Here is a 12,968-nt window from a genome sequence, read left to right on the forward strand (position 1 = left end):
TCTTGCACCGTTACTGCTGATACAATTCCTTAATTCTTCTTTTCAGTAAGACCTGAGGCCCATTGTTCACTGCAGCCAGCAAAACTGGTGGACTGCTAGGCAGGAGTTGTATCAGCAGCTGGAAATACAAGGGAAGAGAGCGAGCAGTGTTTGTTTCTAGCCCAGGCTCTCCTCTTTATCCCTGCTTTCCCTTCTGTGGGCAGATGATGGACAGTCAGCAGTCAATTAGAAAATTCTCTCATGACCTATCTCTCCTGGCTCTGGCTTTTCACCTCCTGTTGCTCAGGAAACCTCAGTCCCACATCACTTCCCCAGGCTCTTGGTGGTGCAGAGCACTGCAGGACAGCAGTGTCCTGGGAAATGCACAATGGAGAGTCAGGATTAGCAAGCAGCACAGAGAAGGTCAAAAAGAGCCTGGCAGACAGCAGGAACCACCATGGCTGTACAGCCCTTTCCCTGGTGAAATGATTAGACAAACGCTGGCTGTAGTAAAGTTAATGGCGATGCTCAGTTAAGGGCGCGAAGCTGAGGAATCACTCCTGGTGCTGGCCCAGAGCTGCAAAGATGTCAACTTTTACAGCACTGGCCATCAGGCGGCGCCAGCACCAAAGACGTGCTCGAGCCTCTGTGTATCCATTACTAGAAGGTGGTGCATCAAATGGCTGTAACTTCACTAATCGCTGCCATTTTCCTGAGCATTAACAGGTTTCCAGCAAAGCAACGGGAGTAAAGAACTGCTGTTTTTCAGCAGCATAGGGCAAGTGCTGCTTTGGTGGAGGATGGGGACCATAATTCAGGGTGTCAGCTGAAATTCTGCCCCTGGTTGTAACCCTGTGCAAAGCTCTTCTGGTGGCCCGTGCTAAAGCATGGTGATCAGCCTGCTCTGCCTGGTGGCAAATGTCAGTGGTTGCCAGGTGTCCTTAGTGGACAGTCTGGGGGGGCTGGATGGAGATAAGCACCACTGCCACCAGCAGCATATCCCTCGTTTGTCTTCTCCCATGTGGTTGTGCAGGGGGAAGATAAACCACCATCTTGCTGCCTGCGAGAGGGACACCACATCAGTGCTTCCTGCTGGGGAAGTGCTTCCAGGGACATCAGAAGCAGAAACCTGGGCTCTCCAGAGCATAGAAAGTATTCTTGCAGTACAACAGGACTGCCATTTCTACTGTCCACTGGGTAAGCAAATGAGCTGGTCTAGGGTGCTGCTGGCTCACACCAGGAGAAAAAATTACTCCTGTGTGCCTTAGGCTTGTTTGATATTGATCATGTCCAATCTGACTGGTATAACCATGCCCTGAACTGGCTCAAACCCACCTGACTGCATAAGCCAACAGTTCTCTGATATGGCATATAAGGTTAACTGAGGCTCAATGGTATTACAGATAGTCATCATCTCAGTATTAGCTTTAGAAAAGCTAGAGAAAAAAAAAAAGGCATCTTCTTTGACATCCCCTTTCCCTAAACCAGGCTGTTGTAATGAGAGAAAAAAGATAATTTTGCAGTGTTGAAAACTGAGAAGGCTAGAGTAGGTCTGGAGGTTTTTTTGGTTTGGTTTGCACCATGTGTCATACCTGTGCTTTTATGAGACTCCTGAGAGCCACGTCTGATAGATGAGCATTTGAGTTCAGGGGCTGTCCTGTTCTTTCGGGGACCACTGGCTCATAGTGCTGATTCAGATGTCACAATTCATTTGTCATATCTCAGAATGATCACCCGCAGGCAGCAGTCCTTTCTCATCACTCACTGTGCCATTACAATCCTTGTGGTACCTTCTGTTTAACCAGGAAGGTGAATCATAGAATCATAGAATCATAGAATGATTAGGGTTGGAAAGGACCTTAAGATCATCTAGTTCCAACCCCCCTGCCATGGGCAGGGACATCTCACACCAGACAGTGTCACCCAAGGCTCTGTCCAACCTGGCTTTGAACACCACCAGGGATGGAGCATTTAACACTTCTTTGGGCAACCTGTTCCAGCACCTCACCACCCTCACAGTAAAGAACTTCTTCCTTATATCTAACCTGAGCTTCCCCTGTTTAAGTTTAAACCCATTTCCCTTGTCCTGTCGCTACAATCCCTGATGAAGAGTCCCTCTACAGCATCCTTGTAGGCCCCCCTCAGATATTAGAAGGCTGCTATGAGGTCTCCACGCAGCTTCTCTTCTCCAGGCTGAACAGCCCCAACTTTCTCAGCCTGTCTTCATGCGGGAGGTGCTCAATACCCCTGATCATCCTTATCACCCTCCTCTGGACTTGCTCCAGCAGCTCCATGTCCTTCTTATGTTGAGGACACCAGAACTGCACACAATACTCCAAGTGAGGTTTTAGGAGAGCAGAGTAGAGGGGCAGGATCACCTCCTTCCGACCTGCTGGTCACGTTCCTTTTGATGCGGCCCAGGATACGGTTGGCTTTCCAGCCTGTGAGCACACACTACCAGCTCATGTTCAGTTTTTCATTGACTGTCGTGTCAATGTCTGTCAAGTCCTTCTCTGCAGAGCTACTCTGAATCACTTCTCTGCCCAGCCTGTAGCTGTGCCTAGGATTGCCCTGACCCAGGTGTAGAGAGTCTAACAGGGCTCCCTTGCTCCTCTCCAGCTCTAACAGAAGTGACCACCCTGGCACTGAGCAGGCGCTAGGAACATCACTGCTCCCGCATGTTCCCATCTGGGCTGTAACCTCACCGCCTTCTACCTGCCACTAGGTGTTTTAAACAGCATCTAAAAGCCCCTACTCTTTCAGTGTAAAGCAACATCTCTGAAGAATGTATCTATACCTACACCCACAGCTTTACAGCAAAGGAGCTCAAGCAGCCCTTCACTTCAACCACCAATAGCACAAATTACCCTCCAGGAGGAAAAGTGGTTGCAAGGCAGGGTGTTCTTCTGGGCCCTGCTAGAAAGATTTCCTACATGCTTCCCCAAATCGTCTGCAAGGTCTCTAGTACCCTCTTTAGGCAGCTCTGGGATATCTGAGACAACCTCTTCCCCTTTGCTCACCTCTAAGCCTCTCTATTGCCCATGCTCCAGGGAGAGGCAGGAAGGCCACTTGCCTCAGACTGTAGTGAGAAGATTACAACATTTCAGTGCCCTGATAGCTAGGTTAACTACTGTAAAACACTCCCTGTCATTTCAAATAACCTTGGGATGTTCATAGTCCTTGTCTCAGAGTGATTTAGTGAAGCTGTTGCACAACACTGGACTTTTGGATTTTGTCCCAACATTGATTTGTATCTGCATAGAGCTGCCTTGCAAATGCAGCTTCCTCTGGGTAAGCTTCTGCTTTGTCACCACAGGAACTGAATTTTGTCAAGTTCAATTTCTCTCATCTCTTTGTCTGTGATCCTTTATTTATTCTCTATTCCTTGTTCTTTCCCAAAGCTTCCAGACCCCACTGGAAGATCTGAGTTCATTCAATGAAGTCAATGAACTGGACTTAGGCACATACACGTTTTTATAGTGTTTAGGTAATATTTTGCATCAGCAAAGTGTTTGACCTCTGCAATGTCAAGTTTTGCTTGTGGGAATGCTTTTTTTTCTTTGGCAACATTACTGACAAGGCACTTTAATAGCTGAGCAGATAAACTTCCTGTATGAGAGCATGAATTTCCGATCACTCCTCTTCCCTTTTCTCAGTGTTTCCCATGTGTCTGCATTGCTCTGGTTTAGGTCAGAGGCAAAGACTCCACAAAGCTTACCTGACTTAACCTATCACAGGCACTTGTCATACTACCCGTGCTATGTCACAGATCTGCTGTCTCACCCAGACCTTCCTCATGTCCCACAGGCTGCAAGAAAAAAAGAACCCTGAAGCTTGGTGTGAGGGCTTTGGTCCCACTCAGTGGTGGTGAGCCACAGGAAATCTCTTCCTTCTCTCTTTAGGTATGATGTTTCCCTTAGGTTTCTCTTCACAGGATCAATTATCCCTAAGAACACATACAGTGTGTATAGCACCATATATTTACCAGTTCAGTAAGTAGTGCGTTTGGTTTGCCTCCCCAGTACATAAATGTTGCTGTTTTCCAGAGGCACATTTTGAAGTACAAGGAAAGTCAGACAGGACTGGACAATGAAGCTACTGGAAAAGTGGGAACTTGGCTCAGGTATCCTCACACTAAATATGTCACCTAACCTATGCTCTGTTGGGAAAGCTTCCTGCTGTCCTTTGAGATCGCAGATAAGCAACAACAGCAACAAGAAGGGCCATGTACTCCTAAACCACTCACATCACACAATTTTGTCATGTTTAAAAAGGCTTTGTAAATGGCTTTAAAAAATAACTCTCTCTCTACTTAAGCCTGAGTTTGGTTTGTGTCACCTGCTTTACTTTTGCTATACCTCTCTTTATCACAGGAGCAGGGAACACAAGAGCCTTAAAGCATCAGATGGTGTTGTCAGGCCCCTGTCAGCCCAGGGTGCCTATGGCTGCAGTGACAAGCACATCATTGCAGCTAACCATCATTACAGCAAATAGTGCTCTTAGTGTGCATTAAAGCAAGTAAATGAAAAGGGGAAATTATTTTAAGCTTTATAAAGTGCTGACTACCTGTACTCCCTTGAAGGGATTTGAGATTAGAAATATTTTTTTACAAGTTTTGTTCTTTTCTGACAATACTTGATGATGCCACAATATGCTTCCCTTTCCCCCAAGCTGACTAAAATAGCAAATCAAATAAAGCAGCCTGCCCTATCCTCTCACTCCAGCAAGAGTTTATCTTCTGGACTTTGGGATTTCAGCATGCTTTGCCAAACAAATAGGATGGGTGAGGAAAACTATACATCAAAAGGAGAATTCTGCATTTTTAGCTGTTGACAAAATTGTTTTGTGGTCAATGAAAAACTTCCCACCACCTAAGGAGCTGGATTACTACAAGTGTGAGGGTGCCTGGATGGGAGCTTGAGTTGGTTTTGGTAACCCACCCCCCCCCCCCGCACCACTGTAACCAGCTACCGCTGCTGTACATCACAGTGCCTTTTCTGTGCTATAAATAAGAGGATGCATGTGCTTTCTCTGTGTTTATTGCATTACACTGAAGCAAAATGTCATGTGGTTATTTGCAGTTATTAGCTGATTATTTCCCCATGTCTAAGGAATACAAGGAGAAGCAATTAAATAGTTTGGGACCCAGTTACTGCAGAAGGGAGGCTCAGGCCTTGTGACAGGATGAGGGCAGCTAGTAAGCCTGATATTATCCATGTGGCCAAAGCATTTTGCTGGGAGTAGCACAGTGAAATCCCTGAGCAGGAGATGTTCATCCCTGCTCCAAGTGACCCAGTGGTGGCCACATTCAGTGTTGTCACACTTCGTGCTGCAAGCTGCTCAGAGGAACCTCTCCAAGGTTGTGAAACTCCTCTGGCTCATGCAGGATGGGATTTCCCTGTGTCTTTCTCAGGCAATAGTCTTTCCCATGCACCAAACCCTCCACTGTTGTGGTTTACACACAAAACAACACTCATGCCTCTTAAATAGTGACCTCTAAGAAGTCCCTGGAGATGCTTGAAAACGGTTTCCTGCTCATTGTTCATGAGGATGGAGAAGTGGTAGCTGAGATAAAGAGCTGCTGGTGCATCTCTGGGCTGGTGCTGCTGGAAGGAGCAAGTCTTTCTCTTACAAATATCAAGCTTAAAGTCATCAGTGTAAAATGTAGTCCTCAAACACAGTGGCCACAGGAACCCACCTGAAGCAGCGAAGCTGCAAAGTACATCAGGATTTGTTGTTTGGCTTTGATGTATCTGCAGGTTTGATTTAGCTGTAGAAACTCAGTTTGCTAAGGCAATTACTGACACTGATATCTACATTACATAAGCCATTTTCTTGCCTTTTTTTTTTTTTTTACTTTTTCATTTTCCAACTGTGGCTGGAGGCCCAAAAGCAGCAAATCAGTGCTGGCAAGACGTTTGAAGAGCCTGGAGGTTGCATGTCCTCACCAACCTGCCTCTTTGTAGGCGTTGTTGAGGTGAGTGCAGATTTCGTTGGTCACCTTCTCAAAGGAAGCTTTGCAGTCTCCACCAAATTTCTCCTCCATCAGTTGCAAGATAATGTCGCAGATAACCTAAACAAGGAGGAAGGAAGAACCAACCAGTGTCAACTTTCCTCCATATTAGGGGCATAAGAACAAAATACGTATTCTTAGTTGTGATTCTTGGAGAGCAAAAAGGGGTACAAGAGCAATTCAGCAGTATATTGCATACAAAGATTGTAATAGGTCATGGAAAAATACATATAGAATTCACCAAACAATGCAGTTATTACTGCTTTTCTTTTAACTATCCTGTATGTAGTTAATGTTGACTGCACCCGTCATTTAAAGACAGCAGGACTGTACAGGACAAGGCCAGTTCACTTGGTACATCCACTGCAGTCCTTCTGACAGTGGATTGTCCCAGATGTTTAGAGGCCACAGGGAGCCCCATGTTGCACACCTATGGAATACATTGCTTGGGGGGTAAGTTCCTTCCTAATCTTTTCTCAAATAGCAATCTAGCACTCTAGTAATGAGGGTTTGCTTTCATAGTCACTAGGTAGATGATGTACTTTGAAATGTCAACGCCTTTCCCATGCAGCGTTTATTGTTTTGTATGCACCTTTACCCTGAAAAAGTATTTTCAGGATCTCTGCTAGCAGAAATCCTCACTTACTCTCCCACTTACTGAAAACTGGGCCCACTGCATTGGAAACCACCTTCCTGGTGCCTGAGTGACCTTTGCCAGAAGGTGCCTCTTTTTGCGTTTTGTGCTGTGTGAGGCAGAGATAAGAGTTATAAATGGCACTCTGCTAGTGGCATTAGGTGGACTTGGGAAACTAATTTGATCCTGTGTTTATTATCTGTTTGTTTAGTGGTGGCAATTCTGTTCACGTTGCTGCTCAATAATGGTTTAGGTTGTCCTAGCAAAGCTCAGTTCGTGCTACTAGAAAGAAATAGGCATCAAGGACTCAAGTCCAGTGTTAAGCTCCTTTTCTATGTCTTGTTATTAAATGACAAGTGTGTGATTCCTATTGCACTGAGAAAACCCACTACAACTCATGGGCAGCCTCTGCAGCTCCCACCTGAGCAGACCTGCCTGCATCGCACCTGCTGCATAGCCTCCTTCCCAACAGATGCCAGATCTCTCACTCCTGCTATTGTCCACCATCAACCATCTCACCTTCCACCTCTCCAGTCTCTGAAGCATATACATATTTTTATATACAAAGCCTGTTTTCCTCAGTTCTACCCCTCAAAGTGAAAAACATCCTCCCAGTCACAATTACAGTCCCTGGGAAGAGGGCTGCTGGCTCACCCTAAAGTTTTTGGGGTCAATCTTCAGCTGGGTGGCATGTTTCTTGCCGAGTGGGTTCACTATCCCAAGAAAAGCCTCAGAGTTGTCCAGGTGTTGCACCATGTCATTGATGGCAGTGAAAACCCTCTTGCCGTGCCCTCTGATCTGATCTGACTGTTTCATCTCTTCAGCAGAGTCCATGCCTTTGAAGTGTGAGAAGTAGGACTTGGTGTCTGGATGCTCAGTAAACATCCTGTTGAGAAATGAGAGACATCCTAATTTGTGGACCAAGGCATCAACATAGATATGGCTTCACATTACAGGCCTTGTCTTATGCATTTATTGTCCTTTTTTCTTCTCTGTATTAGAAGGGGCACCTCTTTCCCCTGCATTTCTTGGCTCCTCTTTACCCTTCCCAACTGTGCATAGCCCCTGTGACCACTGCAGCCTGTTTCACTTCTCCCTAGGGCACTTCTCTTTGCTCACTCCACCTTAAAACCTACCTATCCTGAGTTTATTTGCTGCTTGTGAAGTAAACATTTCTTCAGTGTTGACTCAGTGTTAGGCTGAGATGAAATGCACAGAGAACTAAGATGACGATGTTCACATCAGGTGAGTGTGACAGGGCAGTATTCCCAAAGATGTGCTGGACAACAGATACGTCCACTGTGCTCTCGGTGGGTGTTTTCATGGAGAAATCCTACTATTCATTTTGTTAATTATCCCCTTCCAAGAGCCCATCCCAAAGCTTTCTTACTGCCTGTGATGGATTGTTGTTTGAGTACCAAGTACTGCTCATTTGGTTTATTCAAAAGTAACACAATTCAATGCCACTTGTAAAAGAATTGTCTTTTATAATACATCAATTACAGTCATCTTGGTCAAGCTCTTAAAAAAGCAGTTTACTCAGCTGGGTAAACCAGTTATCCACCTGACACAGCAATAGCATTACATTTCACAAAGTCGCAGAATGGTTGGGCTTGAAGGCACCTATGTAGGTCACCTAGCACAATGTTACTGCTCAAGCCAGTTGCCCAGGACCATGTCCAGAGAGCTTTTGAATATCTCCATGGATGGAGACTCTACAACCTCTGGGCAACCTGTGCTACTGCTCAGTTGCCTTCACAGTGAAAAGATGTTTCCTGATGTTCAGAAAGAACCTCCCACGTTCCAGTTCACTCCCATTGCCTCTGGTCTTGTCACTGAGTGCCACTGAGAGGATCCTTTGTACCTCCCTTCAGGTTTATATATACATTGATAAGATTCCCCTCAGCCTTCTCTTCTCCAGGTTAAACAGTCCCAGGTTGCTCAGCCTCTCCTCACAGGAGACAGGCTCCAGTCCCTTCATCATCTCCATGGCCCTTCATTGTATGTCCAGTACACCTCTTGTGCTGGGGAGCACAAAACTTTTCTATAGGCAAGGCTGGGGCTATAGGACACTAAGGCAAAACCTTCTAGAGTAAATTACCCTGAGGAGCCAAGCCACTGGATGCTTACTAGCACTTTATAGCTGCATTTCTGACCCTAACTGTCCTTAGGTTGTGTAGATTGCAGAAGGAAAGAGCAGCACATGACAAGTTTCTGAGGCTGATCCAGCCACAATGTGTGATATACAAGAAAGGCAGAGGTAAAGGTATGATAACCAGAAAAATACTGGGTTGCTCAGTGCATATGGAGGTGATGCAAGTCCCAGCTGAGAGAGGAATATGAGAAAGGTGAATGGAAGAAACTTGTGTCTTACAGAAAAAAAGATGAAATCAGAGTGAAAACAGAGGAAAGCCCATAGGAAGTGCACAATACATTGGAACAGCTGGGCTTTGGACTGGAAAGGCTGAAGGAAAATCAGAATAGAAATACTTGGGACATGCAAGTTAAAAAGAAAAAAAAAAAAAGATTAAAACAGTTTAGAGGAAGATGGAAATAGGGCCCATGTTTTGTTCCAGTCCTCTTCCATACCACACTTTCTCTTCTTTACCTTAAATGGGTGGGGTAAATAGTTTGTTCTTGACTCTTCTTCCTTTCCCACCTCCTTCTCCCTTTCCTTTTACTTTGCATGGATCTCTCCTCTTCCCCACCCCTGAGGTGGGATAAACCACAGCAAATCAAAATGTTCCCAGCAAGGGCTGCATGAAAACCATCAGGACATGGTCCTAGGTGGTAACTGCATCCTTCTTGCCATTCCTTTTTCAACTCTCTGGGGTAGCAACAAGATGGCTTTTTCCTTACCTGACCAGCACAGTTGTCCCATTGTCCTCAGCATCCACATATATCTTCTCCCAGGCACCGCGGGCACTTTGCACCTCTGCTTCAGAGAATGACATTGTGGAAGAGACGTTGGCAACACAGGGCACAGCAGGAGGGAGAAGGGCAGGGAGGTTCTGGCAGGGCGGTTCTGCTCCAGTTCTCTCCTCAGGGCTCTCTAAATACTGCCCCAGGGATTTAAGAGATCTTAAATGAATTCTTTGTCTCAGTTCCCCTCAGTCACATTTCTGCAGGCTTTAGGGCTGCCTAATCACTTTTAATCAGGAAAGAAACCAGCCACATGAGGAGGGAGGACAAGCACTCTCACCGTGGTGTCAGGTGCCAGAGCAAAGTTTCCGCTGTCTGATGAGAAAAGGGGAAAAAGGGAGTTTTCAGTGGGGAAGAAAAAGACCAGCTCTCCTCCCTTCTCACCCTGCCAAGGCCAGGGCTTGCCTTCTTTTTCTTGAGGGCAATCCTTGCCCAAGCACTGATTTTCCTTGTTTGCTCCCAAGAGAGCTCCTGTGCTGCGGGCACCATGGTGCCCTGCTGTACCCTCTTCCCATCGCTTCTTGGCCTTTCACTCCAAAGATCCCATTTCTAGGTCCAGCAACTCTCTCAAGTCCTGCTGTCATGCTACACTCACTACCTTCCCCATAGCCCTCTGGTTTAGCAGGGGCTCACCCTGAAGCTGCTCCTGACCTCAGTACTGTGCAGTTGGGAGGCATCACCAGCCCAAACCAGCAGTGCTGCAGGGATGGTGATGGCAGCATGGCCACAGCATTCATGGCTGCGGTGCCCTGGAAAGCCACCTCATTTTAATGCAGGAGGTAAGTGATGAAGGACAGCCAGGCCAGAAGCACAGGCATTTCCCTCCCCTCATCCTCTCAGCTTGCAGCTGGGATCACTGTCCTATCCCTAAGCCCTACCTGCCCAGCAGTGAGAAAGAGATAAGGGGCAGGAGAAAGGCCAGTGTGGAGCTGCAGATGCTGCCTGTGGGGCCATTATCGTCATGGTCGCTTAGAACTGGAGGAAAAAAAAATCTTGGATTATCCACACAGCACCCGGGCTTAACCTCTGGCAGGAATGTTCTCATTAAGTCCAGGCCACGCACATGAAAAGAAGGGCTAAGGGGCTTGAGGAACTGCTGCTGCTGCTGGGTGCTGAATGCAGACAAAACCTTGTATTGTTTGGGATGGTTTGGAGGAGGGAAAGAGCCCAGACAACAGTGAAATGTGCAGCACAGTGGTGGTTGCTTGGAGGGGTTGTGTCCCACCACTGCCACAGAGTGCCTAAAAGGACTTAACTGAAATTCCCTTCCCGCCCTTTCGCTTCTCACCACAGCAAACAAAGAGTGGTCTGATAGAAAGCTGCACAGCCTTCTGCTTTCTCATCCCCAAATCCTCAGAAAAATGTCCCAGATTCCAGGAAAACTCGTGGGGGAAGGGGGGCTGCCTCTTTGAAGGCAAACACAATCTGGGGAAGTGCTATAGGCTGATCCCAGCCACCAGCACAGGGATGCAGAGGGAAGAGCAAGGATGGCACTGCAGGCTCCCAGACCTTGGAGGCCAAAACCGCTTGGGATGAACTCGGTGGGGAAAGCACCAAGTTTTGGCCAAGAGCAGAGTGCACATCAGGTGCTTGTCATGAGTGGCCTGGGAGAGAGCAAGCCCCTGAAAAATGAGCACCCACTTTACTCAAAGGAAAAGGGGCTCAAGCAGGTCCAGAGTACAGAAGCAGAGCTCCTATTCTTTGGATGTGAACATGTACGACTGCACTTGCAACTTTTCCTCTCTCTGTAGGTGCAGACCCTGGTGCACCCTGACTTCTTGTGGGCAGTTCCCAGTGGGAGAAGCTGGAGTGCTGTGGTGAGCCCAACTCTCTGGCCTGAGCTGTGGCAGCAGTGCACACTGCTCAAGGATGAGCCTTCCCTCTTAGCTTTTTCAGTCTTTTCATCTCTCTTGTTCACCCTTCATTTCTTTCTCCTTTGTTTTTTGTTTGCAGCAGTTCACAAGCAAACTTCATCTTCCCTAGGGGACTTCTCTGTTCTCCCAACCTTGTCTGAGACATTGCACTACAAAGGTGCTCATTCACTCCATAGAGCATCAGACATCCTGTTGTGGGGCAAAAAATACCCAGTTTGAGTTGGGAAATTTCAAGCAAAGTAAAGAACTGACAAATAAAAAACCAGCCCACACACAGACACCTCTCTTCACCCTGTCCTAGTCCCTGTGGCACAGGTTACACCCAGGCCCTTTGGCAAGACCATGGGCAGTGCAGGAACTGGGATCCTTGTGCTTTCGCTGCTCCTTGTGTTCTACTCAACTGCTCCAGCATGGACTCTTCCACCAGTCACTGTCCCTTTGGGTACTGCACCTGCCCTGGCCTTGTCTCTTCTTTTCTAGCATTCACTGCCCTTTCTTAAACATTTTTCCACAGAGACACCATAGACTCATCATTGTTGGTCCAGTTGTGGGGTGCAATGGGTCAATTTTGTCCAGTGCCAAGCCAGCTGTGAGCAGCACAGAGCAGTCCCTGACCTCCTCCTGCACAAACAAAACCAACAATGATGTCCTCAAGCATGTCACCATGCTCTCTGTGACATGCTTTTCTATTCTTTCTTTCACCTGCTGGTGTTACTTTCACTGTTTTGGAAAATTATCTTCTATTTTCCTGCTGCATGATTTGCTGAGCCCTTTTGAGATGAACACAGTAATACCTCATAAAGCTTTGGGATCAATAACAGGGTTATACACATCTACACGACACCTTAGGGGTCTCTAGAGATTGAAACAAAAATGCTCCAGAAGCCTTTTTCTTTTAGCCTTGGAATGGAATAGCTGTGAAAAATGTGCTGTTTAATCTTAAAGTCTCACGTTGCTGCCAATACCGCTGCACCCCAGGGAAGAGGGTGTCTGCCTGCTTTATTTCTTTTTCTTCTCCCATGGTTTCTTTTGTTCAATATCCCAATGGAAGCGAATGCTCTTAAGTGTGATTTCTGCTGAACAGGGGGAAATATTTTCTAAGGGAGTGCTGGGCAGCGCTGCAAGCACAGTTTTGGCCGTGGATGGATGGGATGCTCCTCAGCAGGCAGGGTCAGGCTGGGGTGTGGAGGGGTGATGCAGAGTGTGCTGCAAAATCCCAAGCAGGGAGCACAGCCCCAGTGTTTTGGGTTGCATGTGGCAGCCAAGCTTTTCCTGGCTCTGTGCCCAGCCAGGAAAGCAGCAGGTGTGCCTTCACAGCAGTGCAGGGAAATGGAGGTGGTTCTGGGAAGTGGGGCTTGTTTCATTTTGATTTCTGAGAAACCATGTGCTTTAGGTTCCAGCGACAGAAGGAGGTAATGACATCCTCTACCCCACCCAGCCATTCAGGATCCGGCAGTGCTGACTGACTGCAGAGCTTGTTGATGCCCCAGTCAAAGGCACTGCAAAGCTGCCCGTGATTTCTTCTCCATGAAAGTTCATTAAGTTT

At 47.0% G+C, this 12,968-nt stretch overlaps 1 protein-coding gene across 1 annotated transcript; it reads right to left on the bottom strand.

Annotated features, from left to right (window-relative positions):
- Positions 1-5,015: 5,015 nt before the first annotated feature.
- On the bottom strand, positions 5,016-9,580 carry LOC136013157 (cytoglobin-1-like). The gene is made up of 3 exons (XM_065676616.1): positions 9,486-9,580; positions 7,281-7,512; positions 5,016-6,052 (listed from the first exon to the last, which is right to left on the bottom strand). Exons 1-3 carry the CDS (start codon positions 9,578-9,580, stop codon positions 5,924-5,926), a joined length of 456 nt encoding a protein of 151 aa, XP_065532688.1. The 3' UTR covers positions 5,016-5,923.
- Between the last annotated feature and the right edge of the window lie 3,388 nt (positions 9,581-12,968).

The sequence above is a fragment of the Lathamus discolor genome, chromosome 1 (assembly GCF_037157495.1).
Source record: "Lathamus discolor isolate bLatDis1 chromosome 1, bLatDis1.hap1, whole genome shotgun sequence".
NCBI classification, from domain to species: Eukaryota; Metazoa; Chordata; class Aves; order Psittaciformes; family Psittacidae; genus Lathamus; species Lathamus discolor.